At 39.7% G+C, this 17,992-nt stretch overlaps 1 protein-coding gene across 2 annotated transcripts in view; it reads left to right on the top strand.

Moving 5' to 3' along the window:
- The window catches only part of itgb7 (integrin, beta 7), a 24,357-nt gene extending 6,365 nt beyond the window's left edge, over positions 1-17,992 (top strand). Inside the window, exons 3-17 of one of the 2 annotated variants that reach the window (XM_017479468.3) lie at positions 1,034-1,118; positions 1,219-1,298; positions 3,274-3,469; positions 3,722-3,892; positions 5,253-5,494; positions 6,190-6,345; positions 7,164-7,259; positions 7,442-7,531; positions 9,185-9,322; positions 9,831-10,021; positions 10,177-10,391; positions 13,176-13,386; positions 13,603-13,775; positions 14,832-14,992; positions 17,225-17,992. In XM_017479468.3, coding sequence (XP_017334957.1) covers positions 1,034-1,118; positions 1,219-1,298; positions 3,274-3,469; positions 3,722-3,892; positions 5,253-5,494; positions 6,190-6,345; positions 7,164-7,259; positions 7,442-7,531; positions 9,185-9,322; positions 9,831-10,021; positions 10,177-10,391; positions 13,176-13,386; positions 13,603-13,775; positions 14,832-14,992; positions 17,225-17,293 — 2,274 coding nt within the window. In that variant the 3' untranslated portion in view covers positions 17,294-17,992. Of the gene's footprint in view, positions 1-1,033; positions 1,119-1,218; positions 1,299-3,273; positions 3,470-3,580; positions 3,893-5,252; positions 5,495-6,189; positions 6,346-7,163; positions 7,260-7,441; positions 7,532-9,184; positions 9,323-9,830; positions 10,022-10,176; positions 10,392-13,175; positions 13,387-13,602; positions 13,776-14,831; positions 14,993-17,224 lie in introns of those variants that run through there. The other variant, XM_017479469.3, reaches the window with a different exon arrangement.

Below are 17,992 nucleotides of genomic sequence, written 5' to 3'. Positions count from 1 at the left end.
AGATGGTCTCTTAATTTCCGCATATCTGAGGATATTAAACGTTAAGCCAACTTTATACCAGTGTTTTGAGATGATAAGAGCCTGGACTAGTGTCTGTGTGGCCTGATCAGTGAGATAAAATCTGATTTTCTTGATGTGCTACAGAATGAACCTACAGGACCATGCAGTTGTTGAAATGTGTTCTGTGAAGGTCAAGTAGTCAGTCAGTATGTTTAACAATAATCCAAAATTAACCTGATTAAGAAACTAGCATGTAAACAGCATTTTTTTTATTACCTTAATCATACTCAAAGTAAACACAAATGGAATTAAGACGTGTGGAGTACTCCTGTTTTAGTCGCATTATCGATGTGCGTTACAGACATGTACACACCTTAATCACAGTTTTAACACCGTGTGGGAGTTTTCAACGCATTGTGCGCCAGGACACGTGCACACACGACAATGATCAACCGTTTAACAGCAGGCTGCGTCCCAAACCGTGTACTTACCTGATATATAGTAGGCGAGATGCATGTATTTCAGCTACTATACAGTAGGTAAGTACATGGTTTGGGACGCAGCCCACAGCTTCAAGCAGTCGTCTATTTACACGTACAGCACGACAAATAATTAACCGCACTTGAAGCTTTCGTAAAAAATAAATATAAAACCACCCAAAACTCTATACGGTACCATAACAAAGACAAACTGTATGTTGATACGTGAAATTCTGGAGGGAACGTCAGACGGCGTGGCGTGGTGACGTAATGACGTGTGCCGTTGATCCATCTATGTTCTATAACATGTAACACGGAAACATGAAAGGAGTATTCTAAAAGCGACTCATGTAAACATCTTAATCACAATATTGTCTCATTCAGAATAAGGTCAATAATTAGATTACTGCTGTCCATGTAAACGTAGTCAGTGGAAGTCACCCCAAAGTTCCTGGCTGTCCGGGTTGGTTTGAGTGTGGTTGAGTCTAACAGCTAAAGCTGTGAAGTTATCTGTAGCTTCACATTAACCAAATGTTTTGTATGCTGTTCTTCAGGAGTTCTTCAGTTCTTCAGGAGTCATGAGGTTTGTTCTAGCCTTTGCCCTCGCTCTTCACTCAGTGCCACTGAGATGTACAGCAGGTAATCACCTTCACTTCATCAGATTAACTCTAATCTCTGTTCATTTGCGTAATGCTGAAATGTTCCTCGGTTTATGCTAAATATCGTGTGTGTGTTATAGATCCAGCTCCAGTGTGTCAGCCACACTCTACATGCTCTGAGTGTTTGAAGAGTCCAGGATGTGCGTGGTGCAAGCAGCTGGTAAGTTTCCTGATTATAACAACGATTCTTATTACAATATAATTCTCAAGTTGTATTTCACACAGCACTATCACAGTGTTTAAGGGTTTACTTATCTAACAAACCCGTGTACGGGGCGTGGCCACGTTTGATCATCAGTAGATCATGTGACCATGAAATCTCCAGCCTGTACCTGAGATAAGAACTCTGTAACGTCCCTAAAACCTGCAGAAGCCTAACTTTTGAACCATGCCCTTTTACACCTCGTCTATATTTTATTGTTTGGAAAAATCTTTTCTGAATCCTGATTTGGAAACAGTGATGCTGACATACATCACATCTCCTGTAACGTGTAACGCGATGTAATTCAGAGTGAAACACGATATGTCGTGTGGATGAGAAGACACACCCAGAATAGACATCGTATTATTGGTAAATATATTATTTTACATAGTGACATAATGAAAAATATGATGATGTTTAGCATCATTGCATTTTGATGGAAAAATCACAGAAAAATAATAAATTTATCTCGTAAGTGATTGATAATCACCTGCTGCTGATGAGGATGTCCCCACATGCTGCAGTTTACACATCCCTGAGATTACTGAGGATGGTTCCACTTAAAAACCTTAAAGATTTTTTTTTTTAAGTGCAAAATTATTTGTGGTAATTGTAGTGCTAAAGCTATCATAGCATAATTGTTCATATGAATTGAGGTACAAAGCATCTTTCTGGACTAACTGGAGTTTGTTTATGCTCCTACTGGAACATCCAGACAGTAAGGCATTACAGTAATCTAGTCTAGAGGTGACGAAAGCATGAACTAATATTTCCGCATCATGTAGTGACAATATATTTCTTATCTTAGAAATATTTCTGAGATGAAAGAAGACTATCCAATAATATTATCTACATGAGCATCAAATGATAGACTGGAGTCAATAATCACTCCAAGGTTTTTAACTGCTGTACATGATGAAACAGAAAGACCATCCAGAGTTACTGTGAGATCAGAAAGATTACTTCTAGCTACACGTGGTCCTAGTACAAGTTCTTCTGTCTTATCAGAATTAAGTAAAAGGAAGTTAGTTAGCATCCAGTGTCTAATGTCCTTTACACATTCCTCAACTTTACTAAGCTGCTGTCTGTCGTCTGGCTTCGCTGAAACATACAGCTGTGTATCATCAGCATAACAGTGGAAGATAATTCTGTGTTTATGAATAATTTGACCTAGAGGTAGCATATATAAAGTAAAAAGCAGTGGGCCTAAAACAGAACCTTGTGGAACACCAAATTTTACCTCAGTATGCGTGGAGAAGTCACCATTTACATCTACGAACTGATAACGATCGGTGAGATAAGACCTGAGCCAGGAGAGGACTGTTCCCTTAATACCAACAACATTTTCTTGTCTATCAAGGAGAATAGTGTGATCTATAGTATCAAAAGCTGCACTAAGGTCGAGTAACACAAGCAGCGAGACACAACCCTGATCGTAGGTCAGTAGAAGGTCATTTACTACTTTAACTAACGCTGTCTCTGTGCTATGATGAGGTCTAAATCCTGACTGATACATTTCATGAATGTTGTTCCTATGCAAGTACGAGCAGAGCTGCTGTGTCCAACCTTTTCTAAGATCTACCACAATGTTGAAAAAAAAAGTCGTTCTTATGAACATGTCTTAGTGCTACGTTTAAACTTTCTGCTTGGTGTTGATAGACCACTTAGGAATGGAGATATAGGAAGTTGCATTTGGAATAAAAAGGATCTCTTGTTTGTAGTGATGAATGATGTCATATTGTCTAGGCTGTGCTGAGTTAAAAGATACCAGGCACTCATGTGGTAAACAGTTTTAAAGGTTTTATGTATAGGTAAAATCAAAAGCATGCAAAACCCACCAATATAGCCACAGACCTCCACAAAATAGGAGAACTATTGCGAATTCTCAGAGTGTTTTAAAGACTTTCTAACAAACCATTTCTGTGCACTGCAGGATTTCCTGAATTCTGGAGACTCGGACGAACGTAGATGCGACTCTGCTGAGTCCCTGAAGATGAGGAAGTGCAAGAGAAAACATGTGATCGATCCCAAACCCGACACCATCACCATGAAGGACAACGACCTGAACAGCGACCCCTTAAATGTGGTTCAGCTTAAACCACAGAGTCTGAAAGTCCAACTCAGAGTCGGTGAGGAAGAAATCGTCTTCATTATGTATTATATATAAATCATTATATCAGTGCATTAACTATAAAAACAATTATACATTCAATAACAACACATTTCTTAATGACTCATAGGGCTTCAGAAGACCTTCATAAACCTGCCGTGACTATTGACAGAAACCTTCATAAAAGCTCTTTCTATTAAGTGTTAGCTGACATAAAGTCTGCATGTGTGATCATATTTAATCCTCTATAAATCCTCTCTTCTGTATAAAGGTGTGCCACAGGAATTTAAGGTGGAATTTAAGAGGGCTGAGGGTTACCCTATAGACCTGTACTATCTGATGGACCTGAGCTACTCCATGAAGGACGACCTGGAGAAGATTAAGACCCTCGGACAGGACATTCTAAACAAACTGCAGACAGTCACGAAGACTGTTCGCATCGGTGAGAACATTAGTCTTACATTTACATCTAAAATCACTGTTCTGATTTATTCCTTGGTATGAATGGTGTAGATGGTGAGGATGGTGTGGATGGTGTAGATGTTGAGGATGGTGAGGATGGTGTGGATGGTGAGGATGGTGTGGATGGTGTAGATGTTGAGGATGGTGAGGATGGTGTGGATGGTGTAGATGGTGAGGATGGTGTGGATGGTGAGGATGGTGTGGATGGTGTAGAGGTTGAGGATGGTGTGGATGGTGAGGATGGTGTGGATGGTGTAGATGTTGAGGATGGTGTGGATGGTGAGGATGGTGTGGATGATGTAGATGTTGAGGATGGTAAGGATGGTGTAGATGGTGAGGATGGTATGGTGTAGGTGGTGTGGGTCAGATGGAATGGAGTGTTCAATAGTGTTTTATGAAGACATCCAGGCAGATAGATTGAGGTTCACATCAGTGAGTCTACTTAAACATGAATGTACACAAATTTACATAGAATATTTTTTTCACCAATTAACAGATTTTTACAATCAGCACATTTCTTTTATAAAAGTTCCTGTAAATGAGTTATGAATAAACATGCTTGGTTCCAGTTGAGAAATGAGGCCCATTGTTTTGGAGACAAAAACAACAGAGTGACGTCTTCAGTGGAGCAAGGGGGCAGAGCAATGTCCTCAGCAGGGCAGGATGGGGGGCGATGTCCTCAGCAGGGCAGGTTGGGATGACAACAGATCCCTCCCCTGGGGACGTGCCCTCTCCTCTTCCCACCTATCCCACTTAGCTAAGGCGTTATTCCACTTATTGAGCTCTTCCCTAAGCCAGTGTTGGTGTTGCTTGAGGATAACGACCCACTCCTGCCATAGCACTGCCTGTTCTACTGCATCCATATTTGGTGGGAGTATTCTGTCCTGCGCAGAGTCCAGGGAGACTGATGCAGAGAAACAAAAAAAAACACAGGAAAAAGAACCAATATCTGGAACAACAAAGGCTAGGCTAATACTAAGCATGGAAAATTTTAAACTAGACTTGACACAGACTAAGCATAATGCTCAAAAATAAAGAGGGAAAATACAGAACTTAAATTGGGTGAGATAATGAGGAAATTCACAACAGGTGTGCAGGATCACAATACGAAATGGAGCAGACAACAGAACAATAGCTTCAGAAGTGAGAGAGGGTTTGCTCTGATGGTCTGGGGAGACGCTGATCATGGTGGCCGTGGCATTCCTATGTATTGATCAAACAGAAATAGTATTTTCTGTAAAACCTAAAACTACAGTTATGGTTCTCGGAGTAACTCTAGATGCTGGTTTATCATTTGATGTCTACTTACCACTTGTCTTCTCTGCCCTGTGTTTGTTTAGGTTTTGGCTCGTTTGTTGACAAGGAGAAACTACCATATGTTAGCCAGTCCAAGGCCAGGAGACAGAACCCCTGTCCCACCCGCACAGACACCTGCCAGCCCGCCTTCACCTTTCACAACGTTCTGTCACTGACCAATGATGCCAATGAATTTAAAAAAGAAGTTAGTAAGCAGAAGATCTCTGGTAACCTGGACTCACCTGAAGCTGGTTTAGATGCTATCATGCAGGCTGCCGTGTGCCAGGTGAGGAACAGGCTGTGACAGGAAACATCTAACAAACATCTACTAGACATCTAACAAACATCTAGTGGAAAATAAATGATGATTAAAATATGGTGCAAGAATGTGTTTTCCTGTTGCTAGGCGACTTACAATTAAAACACACACACATGCAAATAATGTCACAATAATGTCACACTAGTAATATGGAGCTGGTAAAGACTTCAGTGATTGCGTCCTGGCTAATTTTAATATTAGTAAAGTAGTATATTTAGTAAAGCTTTTTAAAGTACTCAATTAAGAAGCTCCACTATTGCCCCAGTTTTTTATTTATTTATGGTACTTGTATTTACCTTTTCCCAATTTACATGGACATTTATTAGACACAGAATTAGAGTCGACTGTTGAAAATGTACAGACTAGAACCAAGCAGTTTAGATTCAACTCGGCTGCATATCAGGGTTAAAATCATACACTACAACTTCATGAAGAAAAGTGTTAATGGAATCTTTTGGGTAGAAATCAAATTTAAACTTATTTTCCATGAACAATATTATAATATTGTATAGCAGATTAACAACAACAGAGCAGGAACAGAGCAAACTGAGCAACACGGTTATCCCCAACGTGCTGGGATCTTCAGTAAACGCAATAATATCCGTGGATTTCAAACCCAGCTTCACACTCAGACAGAAAGTTTTCCTTCCTTGTACACGTAGAAAACCATCGGCTGGGGGAATGTGACTCGGATTCTGGTCTACACCTCTGATGACACCTTTCACATGGCAGGAGACGGTCGACTTGCTGGAATATTTACGCCACATGATGGAATGTGTCATCTTCAGTCTGACGGTTCTTATGATGGCACACTGTTTGTGAGTACCAAATCTGCATAAACCGCTATATTTATTTCGGTTCATACAGCCAGTGAAACTACAGCTTGACCACAGAGAGAACACCGTCCCCATGGGAACCAGGAACCACCTCACAATGAAAATAGTTCCTGGTTTAGATCTTACTGAGGGTTTCCAGTCAGTGGAGGTCTTTAAATCAATTCAGTAGTGCACTAATCAGTTTAAAATACATTTGTGTGGTTGTGTTACTCTCTCAGGTTCATGCTGCTTCATTCTCAGGTTACATTAGCAAAGTGAGCTAACTGTATTAGTGACATACACACACCAGAGGCAGCAACAATCTCTGATACTTCCTTTCAAGCTTTATTTTTTGTCATGCCTTTTTACAAATTTAATGAGAAGGTCATATGACAGGAGAAGATGAAGATGACAATGAAGATTTTCTGTAAAGCTGCTTTGTGACAATGTCCATTCTTTAACGCTCGATACAAATAAAACTGGAATTGAATGGAACGAAACCACAGTTAGAAGTTTTACTTCCATTTTTGTGTTGAACAGCGGATGGGAATTAATTGCTGGTAGGAAGTAAAATTGTAAGAGGGGAACTGAAGAAACGTTGGCCCACACACACCATAGGACTGGTCATAGGAATCATTCGAGCCACTTGTTTGAATTTGTCTCTTTACCACCATGTCATGCCTAATCTACATCGAACTGAGAATTTATTTAAACACACAAGATATTATAGTGAGGGTTTTTGGTAAAATTCATATGCGCTTGTGCATTTGTCTGTGTTTAAAGGTCCTGTTCCACTGTGTGTTGTACTGGGTGTGTTTCAGGATTATCCGTCAGTAGGACATCTCTCCCAGGTCCTGCAAGCGAATAACATTCAGCTGATATTTGCAGTGACAGAAAACAGCTTTCCAGCCTATCAGGTCCGATCTGCTGCATGAACCCACAGAATGTTTGATGTACTGTTTTCAGTAGTGAAATATTTATTTTGTCTTTTGACGACTCCCCCCCCCACACGCGCACACACACACACACACACACACACACACACACACACACACACACACACACACACACACACACACACACACACACACACATGTAGGCGCTGAGTGCGTTAATTCCGCAGTCGGTGGTTGGTGTGCTGAAGGATGACTCTAGTAACGTGGTCCAGCTGATCTCAGAGGCTTATGGGGTGAGTACGGAGTGTGTTGTATTGGGTCTACAGTACAGTGCTGTTGTGTTTATGTTCTTCTACACACTTTGTATAGCTGTTGCTTTGTTCAGGAAGATTTCACTCATCATTCATCATTCCTTTACACTCAGTCTGTCAGTCGTGAAGTTAGCAACAGCAGATGAGCCAATCAACATCTGATCTATTGCCTCGTTCTCATCTTCTGATCTCAAACCCAGATGTGTTCAGTGTGTAGCAAAAACAACAGCGCTGCCCGTGCTGTTCGAGTACTTTCAGAGAAGACTATGTACAGCTAATTTTAGTTAAATATGTTTATTAGAGATGCAGAGAATCCAGTATTAAAATATGATTAAATCAGTATGGGAGTGTAATGTGAAGATAAACTGTGAAGTAGAGACAGATATGTCATTGTTTCAGTCAGAAACCAGGGATGTGTAAAGTCATGCACTCGACTGTCGGTAAGCTCAGGTGGTAGAGCTGGTTGTACACTAATCATAGGGTTGGAGGTTTGATTCGCGGCGCGCATGACTCCACACGACTCCACATGCTGAAGTGTCCTTCGACAAGACACTGAACCCCAAGTTGCTCCCGATGGCAAGTTAGCGCCTTGTATAGCAGCTCTGCTACCATTGGTGTGTGGGTGTGTGTGTGTGTGAATGTGTAAATGAGACACTGTGTAAAGCGCTTTGTAAAACCGATAAGGTTAAAAAGTGCTATATAAGAGCAGACCATAAGCCCCTGCGTTATGCTTTATTTAGCTCTCACTTCACCACATCTCTCTCTTCTCTCAGTTCTCATACAGAACTTTATTTCCTTGTTATAATTCGATGTGTCTTGTTCTAAGCTTGTGTTCCTGTGTGTTAGTTTGTGGTGTGTGAAGATGATAAACCATGAAAACGGTCATTGTGAAATAGCTGAACTGCAGACGTGTTTTTCATCAAAAACATTGTATCACACGCATGTTGTGTCATGCACCCCCCCACCCCCCCTTATAACCTCCATCTGAGTGAAATCCACATGACATGACGATTTCTTTCCAGAAGATTAACTGAAATGTAACAAACACACACAAATGTTAAAAATGTTACAACCCCCCCCCTAAAATTATTGTTATTTTTAAGCATTATTTAAGCATCTTATAGTAATAATAATAATAATAATATTATACAATAATAATTCAGGTTTTCAAGAACATTCAAACTATAATTTCTGAATAATTTCAAGAGCATTCAAACTAACTGTTCCTCAGTGGTGGAGTGAACTTCCAACAACCTCAATCCGGACCGCAGAATCTCTCACCATCTTCAAAAAACAGCTAAAGAACCACTTCTTCTGTGAACACCCAACCAACTCATAAATAAATAAATAAATAAAATAAAAATTGCAATAACACCTCTACTCTGTGCACTTTGCTTCTTCTAGAACGCAATTAAAAGATCTTGTACAGTAGCACTACTTGTATTGTTCTCCGATTGATATCGCTTTGCTTGTATTTCCTCATTTGTAAGTCGCACGGGATAAAAGCGTCTGCTAAATGAATCAATTTTGTGTGTGTATGTGTGTGCGTGTGTGTCTGTGTGTTTGTGTATGTGCGCGTGTGTGTCTGTGTATGTGCGCGCGCGTGTGCGTGTGTGTCTGTGTGTGCGTGTGTAGAACTTGTCCTCCACCCTGCTGTTGGAGCACAGCATGACTCTGCCGGGGCTCCATGTGGCCTACAAGTCTAACTGCAGTGCTCAGGCAAACAGAACGTGGCAGCACCGAGGAGAGTGTACTGGCATCCGAGACGAGAAGGTCACCTTAATTACTCTAATCTCACTCCTTAATTACTCTAATCTCACTCCTTAATTACTCTAATCTCATCTCTCTTCTTAATTACTCTAATCTCACTCCTTAATTACTCTAATCTCACTCCTTAATTACTCTAATCTCACTCCTTAATTACTCTAATCTCATCTCTCTTCTTAATTACTCTAATCTCACTCCTTAATTACTCTAATCTCACTCCTTAATTACTCTAATCTCACTCCTTAATTACTCTAATCTCATCTCTCTTCTTAATTACTCTAATCTCACTCCTTAATTACTCTAATCTCACTCCTTAATTACTCTAATCTCACTCCTTAATTACTCTAATCTCACTCCTGCACACACATGGAATAGAACACACACCACAGGCAACATGTTTTCATCATAAAGCAGTTTGAGCTGCATTGTAATGTATGAAACATGCTGCATGTTTAAAGTTAATTATGATTAATAGTTTGTGATGAAGCTGATGTGAGTGTCGTGATGGCTGCAGGTTTTCTTCACTGTGCGTCTGACCGCCTCTGAATGTCTGGCTGAATCTAAGACATTTGAGATCCAAATGAAGGGCATTAATGAGTTTCTGAAGATTACCGTGGAAACGCTATGTGACTGTCAGTGTGGTCCTGAGGAGAAGAACCACACACACTGTACAGGCAACGGAACACTCAGCTGTGGAGTCTGCAGGTAGTTTATTCATCCCTCAGCCCACATCGCCCTCTGTCTGCAGACACAGGAAATACACTCACTACACTCAATACACCTGTCATCATCGATTTATTTATTCATTACTGGTTCCTTCACCATTAATGTGTGTGTGTGTGTGTGTGTGTCTGTTTCAGGTGTAATAAAGGTTACTTAGGTCAGCATTGTAATTGTAAGAGTACGAGTGACAGTGCCATGCGCATGTCCTGTCGCCGTGACAACAGCTCTCAGGAGTGCAGCAGTCATGGTGTGTGTGAGTGTGGTCGGTGTGTGTGCAGCAGACATTTCAGAGGGGATTACTGCGAGTGTGACAGTACCAGCTGTGAACGCGTCAACAACAAGATTTGCAATGGTGAGCCAGAAAATCACAAATCCAGCAGGGACACTGGCTATTCACACCCACACACACACACACACACACACACACACACACACACACACACACACACACACACACACACACACACACACACACACACACTGAATGTGATAAGTGAAGTATTATTACTTCACACTCCAGTTGAAAGTACTTTATGTATATGATGAGATATGATGTGATATGATATCAATTCAGGTTTTAATGAGAAATTATGGGGCAGTGGTGTCTCAGTGGTTAAACGCTCTGGTTTACTGATCAGAAGGTCAGGAGTTCAAGCCTCAGCACTGACAATCTTCCACTGTTGGGCCCTTGAGCAAGGCCCTTAACCCTCAACTGCTCAGTTGTATAAATGTAAGTCACTCTGGATAAGGGCGTCTGCCAAATGCCATAAATGTCAAAATGTCAAATGACTTCATGGAAGCTCTTCCTCATACAAGTTTCCAAGAGGCTTATGGGAAAGAAAGAGAGAAAGTAAAGAAGACATCCTGGGTTTTATGTGTCTTCTGTAAATTTTAATTTACAGCCCCCATAATTTCCCATGAATACAGAACAACACATGGTGTTTCCATGGTGACCAGTGACCTCCCATTGAGATTGATGGGCCATTTTGGTAAAATCGTCCCCAGTTTAAATCATATCGTCCCCTTTTAATAGTGTGAACGTTACATCATAACATTCAGGGACTTTGCCAGTACTTACATGGCAAAACATCCTGGTGTTCAGAGTTACGGTGTTACGGGTTACGCAGCTGCTTAAATGGATTTTCTGAGCTCCACATTCAGATTATTAAAGTCACCTGTATGGGTTCACACCTCCGAGGTGAAAGGTCAGATCCTTCACGAGTAGAAGTGTCCAATGCAGAGTTTTACACTTGCGTCTAGACCACCACCGTTAAACAGAAACACTCACCTTTAAACCTGAAAAATATAAACTGAAGAAGCTAGGGTTTGCCGTCAAATATAATAAGATGTAACATACTTGAATAAGTTTAAAACTGAACAATAAAAGACTAATATGATGACGTGAGTGAGAAGATTGTGATTGTTGAAATAAATGTTACAGGAGTCTCGTATGTCACAGATATATTACTGCACGCATAGAGCGCGCTGTAATTCTCACATTAATCACGGGTGTAATTGAACAAAATGGCTTCCACACTCATTATTCAGCAGCACAGAGAATAGCACCTGATCCAGCGCACAGTTATTGTACATAAATTGTATATATGGTGCTCTAGCAGTTACTCAAGTGCAAATTAATGAAGCCACAAGTTTCTAAATTGAGATCATGAAGTTGTAATATGTGTGTGAGGTTTTTTCACACTTTTAAGTCACTATTTTCAACTTCATCATTTTATCCAGAAAACATTCCCTCCTCCAGAAAAGCCTTGTATCTGAAAAGTGCAAAAAACCTTTTTGTGAAAGAATAATTAATGAATAGTGTCATATTTATGTATTTAATATTGTCCTTGAATGATATTCCGTAATGTGTGTGTGTGTGTGTGTGTGTGTGTGTGTGAGAGTGAGTGGATTTACAGCCAAGGCACAAATTTCAGCATGACATATTGTGGTTACATCAGACTGTCAGACAGTGGCGCTGGACTGAACTCTGCTCCTCACTCGAGCCGATATCACGCAGGAAACATGCGCTTAAGTTAAAGATCAGAATTGAGCGTAACTAAGACACGCCTCTGTTTTAGACAAACTCCGCCCCCATATGTGTAACTCTCATTTGACTTTTGAATAGTGCTGAAGTCTGTAGTTAATGTCTGAGTACTGATGTGTGTAATTTCAGGATTAAACCTTCAGTGTGTACTGAACTCTGAATAAAACACTTAGTGAATAAATGAGTGAGTGAATGGGTGAATGAGTGAGTGAGTGAATAAATGAATAACAATGAACGAGTGAGTGAATGAGTTAATGAGTGAATGAATAAATGAATGAGTGAATGAACGAGTGAATGAATTAGTTAATGAATGAATGGTGAACAAACAAGTGAATGAATGAGCGAGTGAATGAGTGAGTGAGTAGTGAATGAATGGGTGAGTGGGTGAATGAGTGAGTGGGTGAATGAGTGGGTGAGTGAGTGAGTGAATGAATGAGTGAATGAATGAGTGAATGAATGGGTGAATGAATGGGTGAATGAATGAGTGAATGAATGGGTGAATGAATGGGTGAATGAATGGGTGAATGAGTGAATGAATGAGTGAATGAATGGGTGAATGAATGGGTGAATAAATGGGTGGGTGAATGAGTGAATGAATGAGTGAATGAATGGGTGAATGAATGGGTGAATAAATGGGTGAATGAATGGGTGAATGAATGGGTGAATGAACGAGTGAATGAATGGGTGAATGAATGAGTGAATGAATGAGTGAATGAATGGGTGGGTGAATGGGTGAATGAATGAGTGAATGAATGGGTGAATGAATGGGTGAATGAACGAGTGAATGAATGGGTAAATGAATGAGTGAATGAATGGGTGAATGAATGAGTGAATGAATGAGTGAATTAATGGGTGAATGAATGAGTGAATTAATGGGTGAATGAATGGTGGAATGAGTGGGTGAATGAATGAGTGAATGAGTGAATGAATGAGTGAATGAATGGGTGAGTGAGTGAATGAATGAGTGAATGAATGAGTGAATGAATGAGTGAATGAATGGGTGAATGAGTGAATGAATGAGTGAATGAATGAATGAATGAATGCGTGAATGATGTCTAACACGGATCTCCTTTCTGCATGTGTGTGTTACAGACAAAGGCACCTGTAACTGTGGTAAGTGTGAGTGTGATGATAACTACACTGGCTCGGCGTGTGAATGTTCCAAAGACACGAGCATGTGTTTTCAGAAAAACAAGAAGTTCTGTAGCGGTCAGGGCGAATGTAAGTGTAACCGCTGTGAGTGTAACGCCGACTTCGTGGGACTCGACTGCTCTCAGATCACTAATCCATGCCAGAAATATCAGTAAGTGTCTTTCATTATTTTATTTAAACTCCCTTTTAATGTTAAACAATAAAACCAATAATTTACATCATTATATCACACACAGTTTAACATCTCACCTTTACCCTCGTTATACACTCCACGAGATATGAATATTAATGAACTTAGTAAAGATGTCCTACTAAAACTGTGTGTGTGTGTGTGTGTGTGTGTGTGTGTGTGTGTGTGTGTGTACAGACCCTGTATGGCCTGTATACACTCGCAGATCAACTGCTCGAGGGAGTGTATGTCCGTTCAGTGGATCCAGAAGGAAGGCTATCACACGCTGCAGTGTGTACACACAACTATCAGCTACGATGTGAATCTGGATGATCAAGGCAATGTGCTGATCACGTTTGCTGATTTACCACGTAAGAAATGATTCCACCACAACACACACACAAACACACACACACTTGTAAACTGAACAAAGCAATATATCAAGCAGAGAACAATGCAATAGTGCTACTATACAAGATTTTTAACTGAGTTCTAGAGAAGCAGAGTCGACATGTATGAGCCAGAGTATGTGCAGAATGTGTTTTTTGGAGTGGGGATAAGTTAGGGGTTGGTTAGGTGTTCATGGAAGAGGCGGGCCTTTAGCTGTTTTTTGAAAGTGATCTTGAGCCACGCTGAGTAGGCACTACTAAGCGTCGGTCGCTAATCGATCGCAAGTCTTCAGGAGAGAGTTGAGGTAGGGGGCGCTGTTCCAGACAAGGTCTTGTAGGTGAACATCAAGGCCTTGAATTTGATGCGGTTGGATACAGGAAGCCAGTGGAGGGAGATGAAGAGGGGTGTGACATGGATTCTCTTGGGCTGGGTGAAGACAATGCGCGCTGCAGCATTCTGAATCATCTGAAGGGGTTTGATGGAGCTGCTGGGCCCGAGAGGCCCGAGATTAATGAGTTGCAGTAGTTCAGTTCTGATATAACAAGAGCCTCGGCTAGTGTCTGTGTGGCCTGATTAGTGAGGTAGAGTCTGATTTTCTTGATGGTCTACAGAATGAACCTACAGGACTATGCAGGAGCATGGTTTTTCAATATTTAAAATCATTCCAAATATTCACCAGGCTAGCATTATAGCATTATTATTTCTATGAGGATCTTGGAAAAAAAAAAACCCATGAACACCCATTTGATTTTCTGTCAAACTCTACAGCGTCGTGTTTAAATTCCTCCGTCCTAGACTTTTATTCTGCTTCTACACGGTCAGGAGTTTGGATGAAATTTTATGTGTTGGTTTGTAAAACCACCTGAGATGTTACTGTGGCTGAATCCTGGCAAACAACCAGTAAGACCAGTAAAAACAGCATGCGTAAAGATGTGTAAAACTTCACTAGCTAAGCGTCATTTCCTCTCAGTATGATCGGGTTTTGGAGTGTTACAATTCTGTTTTTAATCAGAAACTCCACCTCTGGTCCTCTGTAGGTACTGTTGATAAAACCAAAGTGATCATCAGCGCCAGCGTTTCAGGCATCATCTTCATCGGCATCCTCATCATCCTCATCTACAAATTCCTGCTGCAGCTTTATGACCGCAGAGAATACAACAACTTCATCAAAGCTCAGGAGAACACCAAGTGGGATGAGGTATGTCTCTCACACACACACACACACACACACACACACACACACACACACACACACACACACACACACACACACACACACAAACACACATCAACTCATTTATTACTCTTTTAGTAAAGTTGTGTGTAAATGTTTTAGTGGCCAATCCAAACAAAAAGCTCCTGCCACATTTACGAGAGTTTGTCTGATGTTCTTCACGGGTTTATGCTGAGAAACAGTGAAGCAGCTCAGCCACTGCAGAACATCAGCTTCCTCAGACACACATCAACTCCTCCCCCTTTTCTAGTCTTATATTTTTGGATTTATTATTTGAACATTTGCAAAATATTCATAAAGTTGTTGTGTAACTGAAATAAATAAATAAACAATTTAACATTAACAGCGTGATCCGTGTATAAAATCGCAGAAACTCATCATCAGTTATTCAGTTCGAATCCGATCAGTCGAGATTCTCGTTAATGTCTCTCTTTATACGGATATTTAAACTCCAGAGCAAAACTTAGGACACAAACCTTTTTACCAACTAACTGGATTTTCATGAACTCCACATTTACACCTTGTGAATGATTGAATCTTTTTTGGTTTTGTTTGAATACACTTGTATTACAGCGGTGCTCGAAAGTTTGTGAACCCTTTAGAATTTTCTATATATCTGCATAAATATGATGTAAAACATCATCAGATTTTCACACGAGTCCTAAACATAGACAATAAATAAATGACCAAGTATAATATATATTTTTGTTTATAATATTTATTTGTTTAATTGGGTTCTTTTTGTCTACTTTTAGGACTTGTGTGAAAATCTGTCATATTTTTGTAGAAATTTAGAAAATTCTAAAGGGTTCACAAACTTTCAAGCACCACTGTAGTTGAGAATTTAGAAAAGCATGCTACCCACTGCCGTGTTTTGGCTCAGAAACTAAAACGACGAGGCTGAAGAGCACTCTCTCTAGTCTGTAGTCATGGCATGGAGGAGCGTCGCACCCCTATGAAGCATGTTAAGTGTTTTATGAAAGTCAAAGAACAGTTTTTGGTTGTTGAATACACTTATCACGACGAGTTAAACCAGGGGTTCCCAAACTTTTCCAGTGCAAGGCCCCCCAAATGGCATTAAAATTTGACCAAGGCCCCCCTTTTGCAAGATGTCTTTAAAAGACATTAAAAATACAGACTTCCGAATATATCCCCCCCTTTTTTTTTTATTAATAATTACATCTTACATCTTTACATTACATTAGGAATTGATTGTGTGTGTGGTTGTCTGAGAGTGAGAAAGAGAAAACATACTATTGGGAAGGATGGGCACACCAAATTGTTGAGGCCCCCGCGGGCACCCCTTGGCGGCCCCCACTTTGAAAACCACTGAGTTAAACAACCCGAACCTCCTGGACATGTATTCTGCTCAGCCGGTGTGCCTCGGACTACTCACCTGCCCACCATTGATCTCTGCTGTTCACTATTACTCTCACTGGAGTTACTGAATAATGTGCTTAAAGATTTATTATGAAACATTTAATAATTTTATTCATTCATTTTACTGAAGGAGTGGCAAACTCATTTTATGTAACAGGTCACCTTACAACCAGTTCACTGTCTAGATGCCAGACCAAACAATTCTGTTTATTTGTCAGTATTTATCTGAAAGGTATATTATGAACACACAAACAGATTTAACATATGTCACCTACACAACACATGCACATGCACTTCAATACAAAATACAAACAAACCACAAAAATATGCTTCAAAATTCCATATATATATATATATTAGAGAATTAATCAACTTACTCAGAATATTATCTCATGAATCTACACAAAATATCCCATAATACTTAAGTGCGATAAACAATTATGCATTTTAAAATAAAAACATTAAAGTAGTGATTGCATAAACATAAGTTTTCATTACCATTGGGGTGAAAATCCTTTCTTTCAGAAAGAGTAAGAGAATAATAATAATAATAATAATAAAAACTTGCTAGCACTGAATTACATCATTTGCATGTTTGTTAGTAACTGTGGTTTAGGTAACTGACTTTATTACTCTATTGTGCCCCCTAGTGGAAGAACAGAGATGAGCTGTTTTTAATCTTTCAGTTCAAATATGGTTCACAAGACAGTTTTCATTTAAAACAGGGAAAGCCAACACTGATTCAGGGACTTTATAGAAGAATATTTGTTAGTATTTTGTTCAGTATTTAACCTGCTAATATTTATGGTGTTGCAGGGACACAATCCTCTGTACAAGGGAGCCACTACTACAGTGTTAAACCCTCTGCACATTCAGGACAACTAAACACCAACTTCAGAACCGGAGAACATCCGTGTAAACAAACTCTCTGTGTGTAGAGTATGTTCTTTACATTCTGCTGAGTGTATAAATTTATATATTTGTTATATTGAAGAAAGTGTCAGTTGTAAATATTTAAAGACGTAAGGTGTAATATAATCGACTTGTTACATGTTCTTTTATATAATTTAAATAATGTAAACACCTTACTACTGATATCTAGAGAGATTTTTAAACTGCCAGCCAACACTCTTAAGGTTCCTCAGTGGTTGTTTGGGTCATTAAAATGAAGACTCTCTGATTTAGGGTTCTACACAGAACCTTTAAACCTAAATGAAAAACGCTTTTCTGTTCTAGATTTAACTTTATTTTCTGTGTATATATGATTTTATAGAAAGTTTTCTTCTGTGATATTTCATGGAAATTGAAGTATAGTTCTTTTTATAATTCTCTATTCTTGTATAATTTTCTTCTTAGACTAAAATGATATTTTAATGCAAGTCTTCCTCTTCTTCTTCATTTTCTTCTACTTCTTCTTCTTCTTCTTCTGATATTGATATGGATTGAATTTGAGCATCAAACCACACAGTGATGTTGATGTGCAGTCCAGTGGTCTACTCAGGGTTCTGTGAGATGGAACTTGGGACCTCGTTTTTTTTTGTTATGGAATATATCACCTATCACTATTAAAGTTATTGTATTTAT

The sequence above is a fragment of the Ictalurus punctatus genome, chromosome 11 (assembly GCF_001660625.3).
Source record: "Ictalurus punctatus breed USDA103 chromosome 11, Coco_2.0, whole genome shotgun sequence".
Taxonomy (NCBI): Eukaryota; Metazoa; Chordata; class Actinopteri; order Siluriformes; family Ictaluridae; genus Ictalurus; species Ictalurus punctatus.
This window is presented reverse-complemented; position numbering and strand designations above follow the sequence as displayed.